We start from the raw sequence: 13410 nt of genomic DNA on the forward strand, positions 1-13410 counted from the left end.
ATGCAGTAGTGGATGTTGAAACGTACAATTTAAGGCTCTACCTAGTGTGTGTGTGTGTGTGTGTGTGTGTGTGTGTGTGTGTGTGTGTGTGTGTGTGTTTAGGGTGGGAGAATCAGAGCAGGAATGGAGATATCATATTAATAACTGGGTTCATTGAGTTTTTGTGAACACATCACAAACTTGTTTACCTCACTTTTCACAATTCAACTGCTTTTCTCACTCTTACACCCTATGATCTTATATGTGGTCAATTGTGTAGTTTTAAAAATATTAAGTATTCTTGATGCAACTAATCATGCCACTTGAGGGAGTATAATTGTGAGTCCTTCACTCATGCTACTTTGTCGTGACAGCTGTAACTGCCTTCTTAAAATTTTTTTTGGCCCCATTGTCTCTATTATGTTTAAGACCCAACGAAGTGACAGCAATGCTGACAGTGCTTTCTAGAGCAGTCTATTGTGATGGCTGTGTCCAGCAGTCACTGGTGATACAGAAATACAGATATGGGAGAAATGTAAATAGGCAGTCCCCATGACCAGGGGACTTCTCCGGTTAAACTGACCTCATGGAGAGCAGCGCCGAACTCTGAAGCAGCGGGAGATGGGAGGGGAGTGTGCTGACACCGACATATGCCAGACACCATGTGCCTTTTCACCACGTTCCTCCAGCACCCGACTGAGCACCAGCTCTGTTACCTGTCAAATCAGCCTGAGCACTGCAGTGACACAGGGAGGAGAAACAAAGAAAGGAAGAGTTGTTTGCTGATATGGTGCCCATTTCCTGCTGAGATGCTACCATCAGGGTATACGTAGGACTTAATAATAAATACAGTGAAGTCCTTCAGAATCAGTGATGCTCATGAATCCTCCGTCAGCAAGACCTGGGCCCACATTTTCTCACTCCCTGCTTTGCTGAGTTCAGGGTCATGTGTTTACAGTTCATGCTTGAGGAGGGTAGAGGGGTCACCTCTGGGACAAAAAGTGAGTGAAGACAACAAAATATGAAATAAATAGAAATTAAATATATAATTCAATATAAATATTAAATATAAAGTAAATGAGGATTAAACCTATGATCATAAAGGCAATAATAATTTATTAACCATAGCAGGCCCTGAATGAATCACTTTACATGTATTATTTCATTTAATCTCACAACATTTATCTGTTGTCTTCATAGCTTTATCCCAACTCCTAACAGTGCCTGAAATATATTAGATGCTCCAGAAATTTAAGTATTTGTTGAATGAATGAATGCAGTAGTGGATGTTGAAACGTACAGTTTAAGGCTCTACCTAGTGTGTGTGTGTGTGTGTGTGTGTGTGTGTGAAATAGCCATTATTATTTCCATTTTATTTCTGAAGAAGCAGAGTAAGTTCCTTGCCCAAGGCCACATGGCTAGTCAGTGGTAGGGCCACAGCTGGAATAATAGTAGCAATTATATATAAGGCATTTCCATATGCCCATTTTAAATGAGAGTTTGACAAGAAATAATCCATTTTGCTTATCCTCACAAAATCTTTTGTTATTTGATCTGAGCATTCAGATTCTAGAGCCCAGCCTCTTAACTGGGTGTCAATAATTCCGTGATCTAAACAAAGGAAGGGATTTGTATAGCTTCAGAAATAACTTTGGATCTTCTGTATAACCACCTCAGAATTCAGTTCAATGTAGGATAATTTATCAGTCAGCCTCTGTTCCTCACTGGCTTTATGGCCATTGTTGCTGCCTGCTTGGCCACTCCCCATATACCTTAGCCCCTCTACTCTTTAACTGGAGAGGAATCTAAATAAAGGAGCTATGCTCTAGAATAGGGCCAAAGCATCTTCTCAAGTCCCCTGATGAAGTCTTTATGAATGGTAAAACCTAGTTTCTCAAAGTCATGGAAAAGGACTTTTTTCTCTTCAGAATGAAGCAGACAGCCATACGCTACAATAGTATACCTATCAGTACACAGACTTCGGTTGACAGAGAATTCCAGGGTTGGAAGAAGCAACAGAGGTTATATGATTCAGCTTTTTAAATATTGTTAGTCTAGGTAAGATTATTAGCTTCCAGCATTTTTTGGTGATAACATGTCGTTTTTAGGAAATGGTGATAGTGATCAATTTATCTTCCCAAATTAAGAGACAAGCCTAAAACTTGTGTGTTCAATACAAGGTTGCTATCTTAGTATCTCATGGTATCTCATATTCAGTATTCTTTTGAGTTTCAAGAGTTCTTGATATATTAGACATATTAATTCTTGTCCATCATACATATTGCAAATATTTTTCCCATTTTCTCTTTTACTTGTATTTTATTATACTCATATTAAAATTGTATTGTCAAATCTCTTCCATTTTTTAATTCCTTTCTATCTTTTCATACTTACAAATTCCATCTGTATGCCATTACTACACAGCCGTTCTTTTGCATCTTCTCCTAGAACTTGTATGATGACATTTTAAATCTATGTTTGTTAATCCATCTGGAATTAATTTTTACATAAAGTACATGATTCCCAAAATTTTAACCAGCTGTTCCAGCACAATTTCTTGAAGTTTTTTCTTTCTCTACTAATTTGAAATGCCACATTTATCATCTAATATGTTCTTAGAATAGATGACCCTGAATTGCATTCGCTACTTGAAGTTTAACTTTTCTTGGCTTTCTCTACCTAGTGATAATGTTTATCTCTACAATATAGTAAAATGATTTTTTTTCTTTACTAAAACATGCTACTCCACCGTATTGTTTCCACACTCTGCCCTTTGATTAAAATATTGCGTTGGCTTCCCGTAGTGCCTGGAGTCCAGCCTCACCACGGACCACTGTCCCTCCTGCTGTTTCAGCTGCCGGGCTCGTGCCTGAGTCCAGGCTCCTTGTCACCATCCACTCCTTGTCATTCTCCAGGAACAGTCTTTGGATGCCAAATGGACCCATAAAAACAGATGGAAAATTCAGGGCTTCACTTAAATTAAATACATAATTGGATATCTTTATTTTCTTAAAAATCATATGTCATATGAGTTTCTTTGGAAATAAGGGGATACGAAAGATGATTCTTGTCGAGTTCAGCAAATGTGGAAACCAACTATGGGCAAATCCTGTGCCAGAAATTGTGGGAGATATGCATTCACTCATTCATTCAACTAATATTTATTGAGGACCTACTGTGTTCTCAATCATCTCCTTGTTCCAAGGACACAATGGGAAACTAAAGACACATAGTCTTGTGTATGTTGGAGCTTGTATTGTAGTAAGGGATTCAAATATTAGCTAAATCATCTACACAAATAAGCGCATAATTATACATTTTTGTAAATGCTATAAAAATTATTATGGAAACATCTAAGAATTGCAAGTAGGAGTAAAGCACTGTTCATATTATTAGATACAAGTCCTTAATCAGATATATTATTTGCAGATGTTTTCTGCCAGCCTGTGACTTCACTTTTTATTCTCTTAACAGTGTCTTTTTTTTTTTACTTTATAAATTATTTATTTATTTATTTGTTTGTTTGTTTATTTATTTATGGCTGTGTTGGGTCTTCATTGCTGGATGTGGGCTTTCTCTAGTTGCGGTGAGGAGGGCTACTCTTCGTTGTGGTGCATGGCCTTCTCATTGCGGTGGCTTCTCGTTGCAGAGCTGGGACTCTAGGCACGTGGGCTTCAGTAGTTGTGGCACATGTGCTCAGTAGTTGTGGCTCACGAACTCTAGAGTGCAGGCTCAGTAGTTGTGGTGCACGCACTTAGTTGCTCCATGGCATGTGGAATCTTCCCGGACCACGGCTCAAACCTGTGTTCCCTGCATTGGCAGGCGGATTCTTGACCACTGCGCCAGCAGGGAAGTCCCAACAGTGTCTTTCACAGAACAGAAGTTTTTCTTTTTTAAATATTTTTGGCTGCATTGGGTCTTCATTGCTGTGCGCAGGCTTTCTCTAGTTGTGCCGAGCAGGGGCTAATCCTCGTTGGCAGTGTGCGGGCTTCTCATTGTGGTGTCTTCTCTTGCTGCGGAGCATGGGCTGTAAGCGCGTGGGCTTCAGTAGTTGTGGCGCGCAGGCTCTAGAGCACAGGCTCAGTAGTTGTGGCGCATGGGCTTAGTTGCTCCACGGCATGTGGGATCTTCCTGGACCAGGGCTCGAACCCGTGTCCCCTGCATTGGCAGGCAGATTCTTAACCACTGCACCACCAGGGAAGCCCAGGAGTTTTTCATTTTAATGAAGTCTACCTTATCACATTTTTCTTTCATGGATGATGTTTTGGGTATTGTGTCCATACACTCATTTCTACACCCAAGGTTATCTAGCTTTTTTCTCCTATATTTTCTTCTAGAAGTTTTATAGTTTTGTATTTTACATTTAGACCTATGACTTATCTATTTATTTATTTTAACATCTTTATTGGAGTATAATTGCTTTACAATGGTGTGTTAGTTTCTGCTGTATAACAAAGTGAATCACCTATACATACACATATATCCCCATAGCTCTTCCCTCTTGCATCTCCCTCCCTCCCACCCTCCCTATCCCACCCCTCTAGGTGGTCACAAAGCACCGAGCTGATCTCCCTGTGCTATGTGGCTGCTTCCCACTAGCTATCTGTTTTACATTTGGTAGTGTATATATGCTATGACTTATTTTAACTTAATTTTTGTGAAAATTTTGTAAGTTTAGTGTCTAGATTCTTTTTTTTTTTCTTCTGCATGTGGATGTCCAACCATTCCAGCACCATCCTGAGGAACTTTACAGTCTAGTAAAGGGAGTAAGACCTGTACACAAGTGATTGACTGAAATGACTTAACTCAGATGTTTGTCCAGAAGGATGTACAGAATTATGCTGAGGGTTTAAAACAGGTGGCATTTGAGGTAGACTGTGAAAAGTTTCATCACACCGATGGGACTGAGGAGGAAATTAAAAGACAAAGGACAAATCTTACTTATTTTTAAAATCTCACTCTGAGTGCAGTGTTGAGAAGGATATCAGAGGCAAAGGTGGCAGCAGGGAGGCTGCTGTGGTGTGAGATGAACTGTAGTGGAGGCGATGGTGTTGAGAAAGGTTTGGTTCTGGATTGGATTTGATGAAAGAGCTGAGGGGATTTGTACATGGGTTGCAGGAGGAGTATGAGAAAAAGTCAGGAGCCAGGGGTCAGGCTGACAAGCAGACGAATGGATCACCATGGGCTGAGATGAGGGTCGTGGGCAGGAGCAGGTTTGGGACATATTAAGTCAGCCACCTTCACAGCCAAGTGAAGCGTCGAGTGAGCAGCTGGGTGCTTAGGTCTGGAGACGAGCAGAGCTGTCAGTGCACGAGTGGTATTTAAAGCGATGAAATCAGGAAGTACATGTTGATAGACAAGAAAATAGCTCTAAGGACCAAAGCTTGGGAGACTCAAAAATGTGACAGTAGGAAGATGAGGAGGGACCAGAAAAAGATACTGAGATGGAGATGCCAGTGAGGTAAGGAAGAGAATCAAGAGAAGGACATAAGACACCAAGACAAACGTGTTCAAGAAGAGTTTGTCAAGTGCTGCCAGTAGGTTAAGTAAAATGAGGACTTAGAACGGACCGTGGGACTCAGCAATGTGAAGAAGGTCACTGTTGTCCTTAATGGAAGCTGTTTCCGTGGAGTGTGATGACAGCCTGACTGACATGGGTTTTCTTAATGGGTGGAGTGCAATTGAAGAAGTTAAGTATAGATCATTCTTTTGAGGATTTTTGCTATAAAGCAAGGAAATGGAATGGTAGATGGAGGAAACAAACTCAAGGACAGGTGGTTTGTTTGTTTCTTTTGGGGAAGATGTTATAACAGTCGAGAGGGAGAAATGAGTGATACAGGAGAGAAAGAGGACCCAGCAGGAATGATATCCTTGAGTAAGTGAGAGGACATGGAATCCAGCGCACAAAATGGGATTGGCCGTAGGTAGAGGGGGAACCATTATCAATAGTGACTTAATTCTCTAAGCAATGAGAAACCATTACAGTTTGGTGGGTAAGTGGTATGATTCTTATGCTTTGTAATCTGTGTATTCCTTCCCCTTTCACTAATGGACAGATTCAAATGCATAACAGTCTGCCCAAAAATAAACACTGAAAATGCAGTTATGCTCAGAATAGAGTGGGTTTCATGTCCAGAAAAGTTGAAACAAACCCTTGTGTTTACCTCAGCAACTTCTCCAGACCTCGTGTCAGATCAAGATCTTTACGCTGTTTTTGAAATTGCTGAAATGTTTCACTTTGAAAGTAAACTTCCTAGTACCTGAAATCCATTTTCTGCATACATTTTACCTCTTAAAAGTCCCCAGTGTGGCTTATTTTGTATTCCTCTTAAATTCTGCTGAATAATAATTTTTCAAATTATCATTCCTTGACTACCAGTGGGCTAACACTACCTCAGACAAAACTGGAAATCTAATGAGTGAAAATCGCTCCAACTCACCACTTTGTAAGAGATTAAGTCACACATCGGAATTTAGAGGAAGCTTTAAAGAATATTATATATAAGGTAGTTCTTGATGGAAATAATGAGCTCTTTTGATCATCCATGAAGTAAGTTTAATGTGTTGCATTTTCCCAGTGAAGAGGAGAAGACAGATCAAATGCATGAGGCTGTTTTCTGGTAAATTGTTATCGTTGAATTTAGCAAATCAGCTTCACAGATGTTTTTCAGTTTCTTAGTATCTAAAGTTGACTTTTACTATGATTAGTAGTAAGTTCTCAAATCAGAAAGGGTTTTCTTTTTTATTGCTCCTCAGGCATGAACGTCTTTACACCAAGAAAAGTAACTTCAACAGATCTTTAATTTCCAGCCTCAAGGATGTGAATGATTTAGCAACCCTGGAAGTTTTGGATGAGGTAAGAAACTCAGCTTAATTAAACTTAAACATTCTGTCTATTTAAAAAAATTTATAGAAGTGGTTTGAGGAGGAGGCTCTTTGAATAGCATCTGTAGGTTTCATGCTTTCTTCGTCTCTTAGCTTCCTGATCATCCCTCCTGTCTTCAGTTTTACTGTGTGTAACTCACGTTTGCAGATCTCTCCGGCCTGGTGTCAACTTTTTCTTCTTTTTTATATTCGAATTACAAAAGTGCTAGCTCCCACAAGCTTGAGTTGCTTAGGTCCAAGACCCCTTCTTCCCCTCAATTCTCCCCAGGAGTCTCAAAGGGGTGATTTGCTTCCTACATCACCATCTCAGTGGCAGGACCTAAAGCCTCGAAGATACCTTGAGAGCCTGTCTGTTACCATGGTCAGTGGACCCCTCGTGGGATCACAGAGCCCACCTTTTCGGGAAATGAATTCTGCTTGAAACTTCTTATCCCAGTGACCTCAGAAATATTTCAGACATCTCTCATGAAGGTACCAGTCCAAGCCAGTAAATTATAGTCTCATCCTCTTTTTCCTCATCACCTTTTATTTCAGATAATCACATCATTAGAGAAATAATAAGGCTCCTTTTCAGTAAAAGGTTGGGATTACTACCCTGCCTGATCCACAGGCTTCCCTTTTTTTAATACTTCTGATACATTCCTGAGCATTTTGCTTAAAAATGTAGCAAATCAGGAGGCATATTCTGAACTGAAGTAGTCACTTGGGAAATTTGGGGTTGCATAAACAACGCAAGTACTTCCTCAGAATAATCTTTCTTGAGAACATCAAACATCTTATAATCAAATAGTGTTTGTAAGCCAGAGGTTGCCAATACCTTTATGAATCTTTGTGTATCAGATTTTCCAATGGTGTGAAATCCTAAGCTTGTGGATTATAAAGAAGGCTTTACTAATCATATTGCTGGCCTACGTATTAAACACTGGGTTGGTTTGTTTCTATTGTCTGTGTTTTATTTTTTTGTCTCTTTTTTGACCCAGGATCTTTTGTGTCATATACTATAAATGATGATGTCTGGCACTGTTAAAATTGATTCCATGTATTATTTACCAATTGTGGAAGTTACTTTTCTGTACTTTTTACTCTGCCTCAAAGCCAAACATTTAAGCAAGGGAACTGAGACATTCCACAGAGCCATTGAATAACCTTCATTTGGAATAAAATCATGTTCACTATATCTTCTCTTCCCTTTTCTAGTGTTCTTTCTCTTTACTTCAACTGCTGCATTTACTTACTTCCTTGAAAGCATTGTGTATATATAATCCCTGTAGCATATAATATATTCTGTGAAAAACACAGGTGACAATGACATCCCTCTACGGCTCTCGAAAGAAAAGAAAATACCCATCAAGGGGAAGGATAGTTGCTGACCGGAGGTTACACTTCTTACTCTCAATAGATCTATTTCTTTCTGATCCTTCCTCCAGATTCCAAATGTTTTATTTCTTATCATTTACTTTTAAAATCATAATTGACCATCAGTCATTTCTAACAAAAAGAGATTACTTTTATTTCGTTATAGAATACAGTCTCAGAGCAACTTGAGAAGTGTTACTCCAGAGATCAGATTTACTTCTATGTGGGAGACATACTCATTGCTCTTAACCCTTTTCAGAGTCTGGGTCTTTATTCCGCAGAGGTATGTGGTGTGGCTTGTACACGTTTTCTTACTTTGTACAAAAACTTATACTCTTCAGGTATTTAAATTAATTTAATTTAATTTTATCTAATCCTTTGAATGAACAGTTAAATAATTATTGTTAAAACGTAGAGATAGGAAAAAACAGAAGATGAATCGATCTGGATGCAGTTTGTGGTCTTTGTGTGAGATGTGTTAATTACTTCTTGTCATTGGTAATTGGTAACTGGTCCACACTACATATCATATCAATAAACAGATGCCTAAAAAGTATAGACTTAATGTCTACCTCTGAACCAAGTATAGGAGAGTCAAAAGTAAAATTACATTGTATATGTAGGTACTGTATACTTAATGGCTGTAAAACTCATCATTATGAGTTTAAAAATTCCTTCTGGTTAAATTTTTAATATCAGACAATATGTTTTATGAATATAAGCACATAATTATCCATTATTCACCCCTAATGTTTAAATATAGAATAGTGTTCTGGAGTTAAGCTAGGCTGTTTTTCATTTTCAATTAGATCCATACTCTTCTAGCTATTTGTGTACTCTAGAACATTATGTTGTATTATAATAGTATATTACTCTAGAATAATACTGTGCTTAATATAATTTTTTGTGTGAAAAGTATGTAATTCTCTCAGTCTCTACCACTTTAAGATTTACAAGAATAATGGCATATTTATGAACCTTGACCAAGTTTTAGAAGACTGGGCTTTAGCACAAATTCTGCTATCAATTAACTATGTGATCTTGGGCAACGCAAATGAGAAAGTGTATGTTAAATGATATGAAAGGAAAAAAGTAGTGATCGTATGTCATACATTATTATATCCAAGGAATAGTCAACAAAATGATACCTGATTGTCTTATTTATAAAGTATCTGCTTATTTAAGGAAATCTTAGTATTTTGAAACTTTAAGTTCTGCTTTGGAAGTGGTATGCACTTCCGAAAGAGTCTTCTTTTAAATACCACTGCCAAAGTGATGTCATATTATGTCATATCATTTTCCCCCGTTGTTTTATGTCAGACTTTTATTTTACATAATTGTCCATGATTTGTGCATGTATGTGTGTATGTAATACGGATGTGATGTTTTGGTGGTATGAAGCTGTATTTTGATTCACCTTTTGCTTTAAAAATTAGCACTCTATCTGTAAATAAGTAGGGTTTAAACAAAAACAAAAGCCCTACAGCACATGTTCTTTTTAACCTTTAGCATTCCAAACTGTATATTGGAGCAAAGAGAACTGCCAATCCTCCTCACATTTTTGCCATGGCTGACTTAGGATACCAGTCTATGGTAACATATAATTCAGATCAGGTAAGGAGAGTCTCACATTTTTAGAAATTCTCCTCTTTGTTTCTCGTGTGTCAGCTGAATTTTGTGAGGATGAAGTCTTCTTACAGTTTCCTTTTCTCACCGTGCAGTGCATTGTTATTTCTGGGGAAAGTGGTGCTGGAAAGACTGAAAGTGCTCATCTCTTAGTTCAGCAGCTGACAGTGCTTGGAAAGGTATAATTTAATTTTTCTCTGTCCTAACAGAAATATTTGTTATACTTCAGAATTTAATTTAACTGATTAGGTTAATATTTACGAATTTCCACATTTAATAATGCACAGAAATTATAACACACTTGTTATCCTTTGTGAGTTTAAAATATAACAATATAAAGAGCATATGTTTTGTTTTAAGCAAATTCTAACTTTTCTCACTCTTAGTAGGCAAGGCTTTATAGAGGTGATTTTCTCTCTTTTTTGCCCTAACGTATTCTCTGAATGCTTTCCTTACTTCTTCTTCCTTTGTTACCAGCAAGATGAAGGGGAGTCAATATACAAAAATTAATTATATTTATATATTATATACATACTAACAATGATCAGTTTAAACTTAAATGTATTATTTATATTAGCACCATAAAACATGAACTATTGAAATCTAGATCTTACAAAACATGTAAAAGATTTGTATGCTGAAAAATAGAAAAAGTTGATAAAAGAATCAAAGAAGACCTGAATAATAGGAGAGATATGACATGTTCATGGATTAAAAGACTCAATATTATTAAGATGTCAATTCCCCACAGATTGATCTGTAGATTCAATGTAGTTTACAGTAAAAATCCCAGCAGGATTTTATTTTTTTTAGAAATTGACAAACTGAATCAAAAATGTATATGGAATGGCAAAGGAACTATAATAATCAGTTTTGAAAAAGAACAAAATTGGAGGATTAATAAATGCTACCTGATTTCAGACTCACTGTAAAAGCTGTGATAGTCAAAGACAGTGTGTTATTAAAGAAAAGATGGTATACAGATCAATGGAATAGAATAAAGAATCTGCACATATATGATTTATTGATTTTCAGCAAAGGTGCAAGGTCAATTAATGATAGTCTTTTAACAAATGGTGCTGGAATATGCGCATACAAAAGGATTGAACCTTACTCTAGACCGCACATGCTATAAAAAATTAACTTCAAATGGATCATAGACCTAAAGATTAAACCAAAAGCTATAAAATTTCTAGAAGAAAATTAAGTCAGTTAACTTTGTTTTTTGTCGTTTTGGGTCAGGCAAAGAGCTGTTAGATGCAACATAAAAAGCATAATCCATAAAGGGAAAAGTTTGATTTCACCAAAATTAAGAACATTCTGTTCTCTGAATGATACTGTTAAGAAAATGAAAAGACAAGCTACAGACTCAGAGACACTCTAATAAAAGACTTGTATCCAGAAGATATATTTTTAAAAACTCTTAAAATTCCATAATAAGAAATCAAATAACAATTTAAAAATGAACAAAAAAATTGACTAGCCATTTCAGCAAAGATGATATGTAAATGGCAAAAAAAGCAAATGAAAATATGATGTTCAACACCAGTAGTCATTATGGAAATGCAAATTAAAACCACAGTGAGACACCATTACATAGCCATTAAAATGGCTAAATTATTGTTTTTAAACCTGACAATGCTAAGTGCTGGCAAGAACATAGAGGAACTGAATGAAACTCGTGTATTGCTGATGAGAATGCAAAATGGTACAGCCACTTTGGAAAACAGCTCAGGAGTTTCTTAGAAAGTCTAACCATACTTATCATACAACCCAGCAGTCCTACTCCTAGGTATTTGTTCAAATGAAATGAAAACCCATGTTCATCCAAAAAGCTACAGACAGATAATTTATAGGAGGTTTGTTCATCATCTCCAGGGAGTGGAAACAACAGAACTAGGAAATGAATAAACAAACTATGGTACATCCATGCCATGGAATATTACTCAGCAATAAAAAAGAATGAACACTGATACAAGCAATGAAGCTCACTGGAAGAGATTTGGATAAATCTCAAATGCTTTAGGCCAAGTCAGAGAAGCAGATTAAGAAGACTACATGTAGGGTTCACTTGCTGTGTCATTCTTGCAGATGTAAAACCGTAGGCACAAGAACAAATCAGGGATGTTCGGCAGCTGAGAGTGGAGGGAAGGGTTGCAAAGAGTAATGAGACAATTTGGGGGGTGATGGGATTGTTCTCTATGTGGACTATAGTGGGGGATTTATGGTCACATATGTTTGTAAAAACTTTCAGAACTATATAAAGGGTGAACCTCTATGTAATTTTACCTTAATTTTAAAAAATGGGATGTTGAGGATAGAGACTTGGTTTGATTTTCCAAGTAGTGTCCTTGAAATAAGATAAATCAAGAATAATGTGTTCTCATTAGGCTAATGTCTAAAAAAGAAAAATCATTGTGTACAACTTATCCCTGCGAAAATGTTTATAGTGATTTGCATAGTTAGAAGTAGAGTCATCTTAAAATTTTTGCCGTCACAGTGATTATAGGAATCTTGTGCTACAAAGCACTGTGGGTACAAGGCCAGACCCAACCACTGTATATATAAAAGGGTGCCTCATGGTGTCAAAACAGCTGCTTAATTGAGTCTAATTCATTGTCAGAAGAATTTCATGTTCCTGTTAAAAATCAATTGACTGGTTATATGTTTTCCATCATGGGTGTGGGTATGGAATAGAAATATACTAGTAACCAGGCCTGTGACCCCTCAGAACTGGAAGAGCCAGTAGAGGCCAGGAAGGGGGGCCTACCTCAGGGCTGTCATCTCAATCCCTTCCCCATCCCCTTGCCCATCCACTTCCCTCTCCTTACTTCTGGGATAAGCATCACTCTACAAGCTTTTAAGTTCACTGAAATAAACGTCATTTTGGAGAGAGTTGGGATGGTGTGTGGCACAGCATACCCTCCTGGCGTGGAAGAGTTGAACACCTGAATAAATTTACTCAGGGGCCTTCCGCACGGGCCTTTGCTATTCTTTCTTGATTTGTGAAGTCAATAGAGGCTCTCGTCAATAACGGATTAACTTGTACGAATGTTGTTTTGTGGATGTCAGCACATCTAACGTTTATTTAATATATTTATCTTGTGCTAGATCTAAAAATGTGACTTGATATTAATTGGAGATGGTGATATAAAAACAAAAGAATTCTACCCTTATCGGGACTGAGTGTGTCTTTTAGTTATTTCCTTGGTAAAGATTTAGCAGATGCAAAAATGGTATGTTTGGTGGATGGAATTTACCTTTGTAATACACAGTCTTCAAAACCTAACGTAGCAGGGCACTGCTACCTAATACAGGTGGTTGATGTTTTCTCACCTTTTTCATGAGTCCAAGGCCAGCCCCAAACAACATTTAAAAAGAGTCAATGATCCCAATTCTTGCTCCTCTCTTTTCTCTCCCCTTATTGCCTCTTTTAGAGGATATCCAAAATCCTTATATGCCCCCAAAACCACACTGTGAATGCCCCCTCGGCCCTCCCCAAATTCTAATGTAGCCTATGTTCCAGAAATACCTGCTGCTCCTCCCTTACATAAACATTTCCGT

The 13410-nt window shown here is 37.5% G+C and overlaps 1 protein-coding gene across 2 annotated transcripts in view; it reads left to right on the plus strand.

Moving 5' to 3' along the window:
- Nucleotides 1-13410, plus strand: part of MYO3A (myosin IIIA) — a 172006-nt gene that overhangs the window by 61558 nt on the left and 97038 nt on the right. For both annotated transcript variants that reach the window (XM_067704228.1, XM_067704146.1), the window contains exons 9-12: nt 6736-6835; nt 8387-8503; nt 9730-9834; nt 9942-10025. In XM_067704228.1, coding sequence (XP_067560329.1) covers nt 6736-6835; nt 8387-8503; nt 9730-9834; nt 9942-10025 — 406 coding nt within the window. The remainder of the gene's footprint in view (nt 1-6735; nt 6836-8386; nt 8504-9729; nt 9835-9941; nt 10026-13410) is intronic.

This window comes from Pseudorca crassidens, chromosome 1 (assembly GCF_039906515.1).
Source record: "Pseudorca crassidens isolate mPseCra1 chromosome 1, mPseCra1.hap1, whole genome shotgun sequence".
NCBI classification, from domain to species: Eukaryota; Metazoa; Chordata; class Mammalia; order Artiodactyla; family Delphinidae; genus Pseudorca; species Pseudorca crassidens.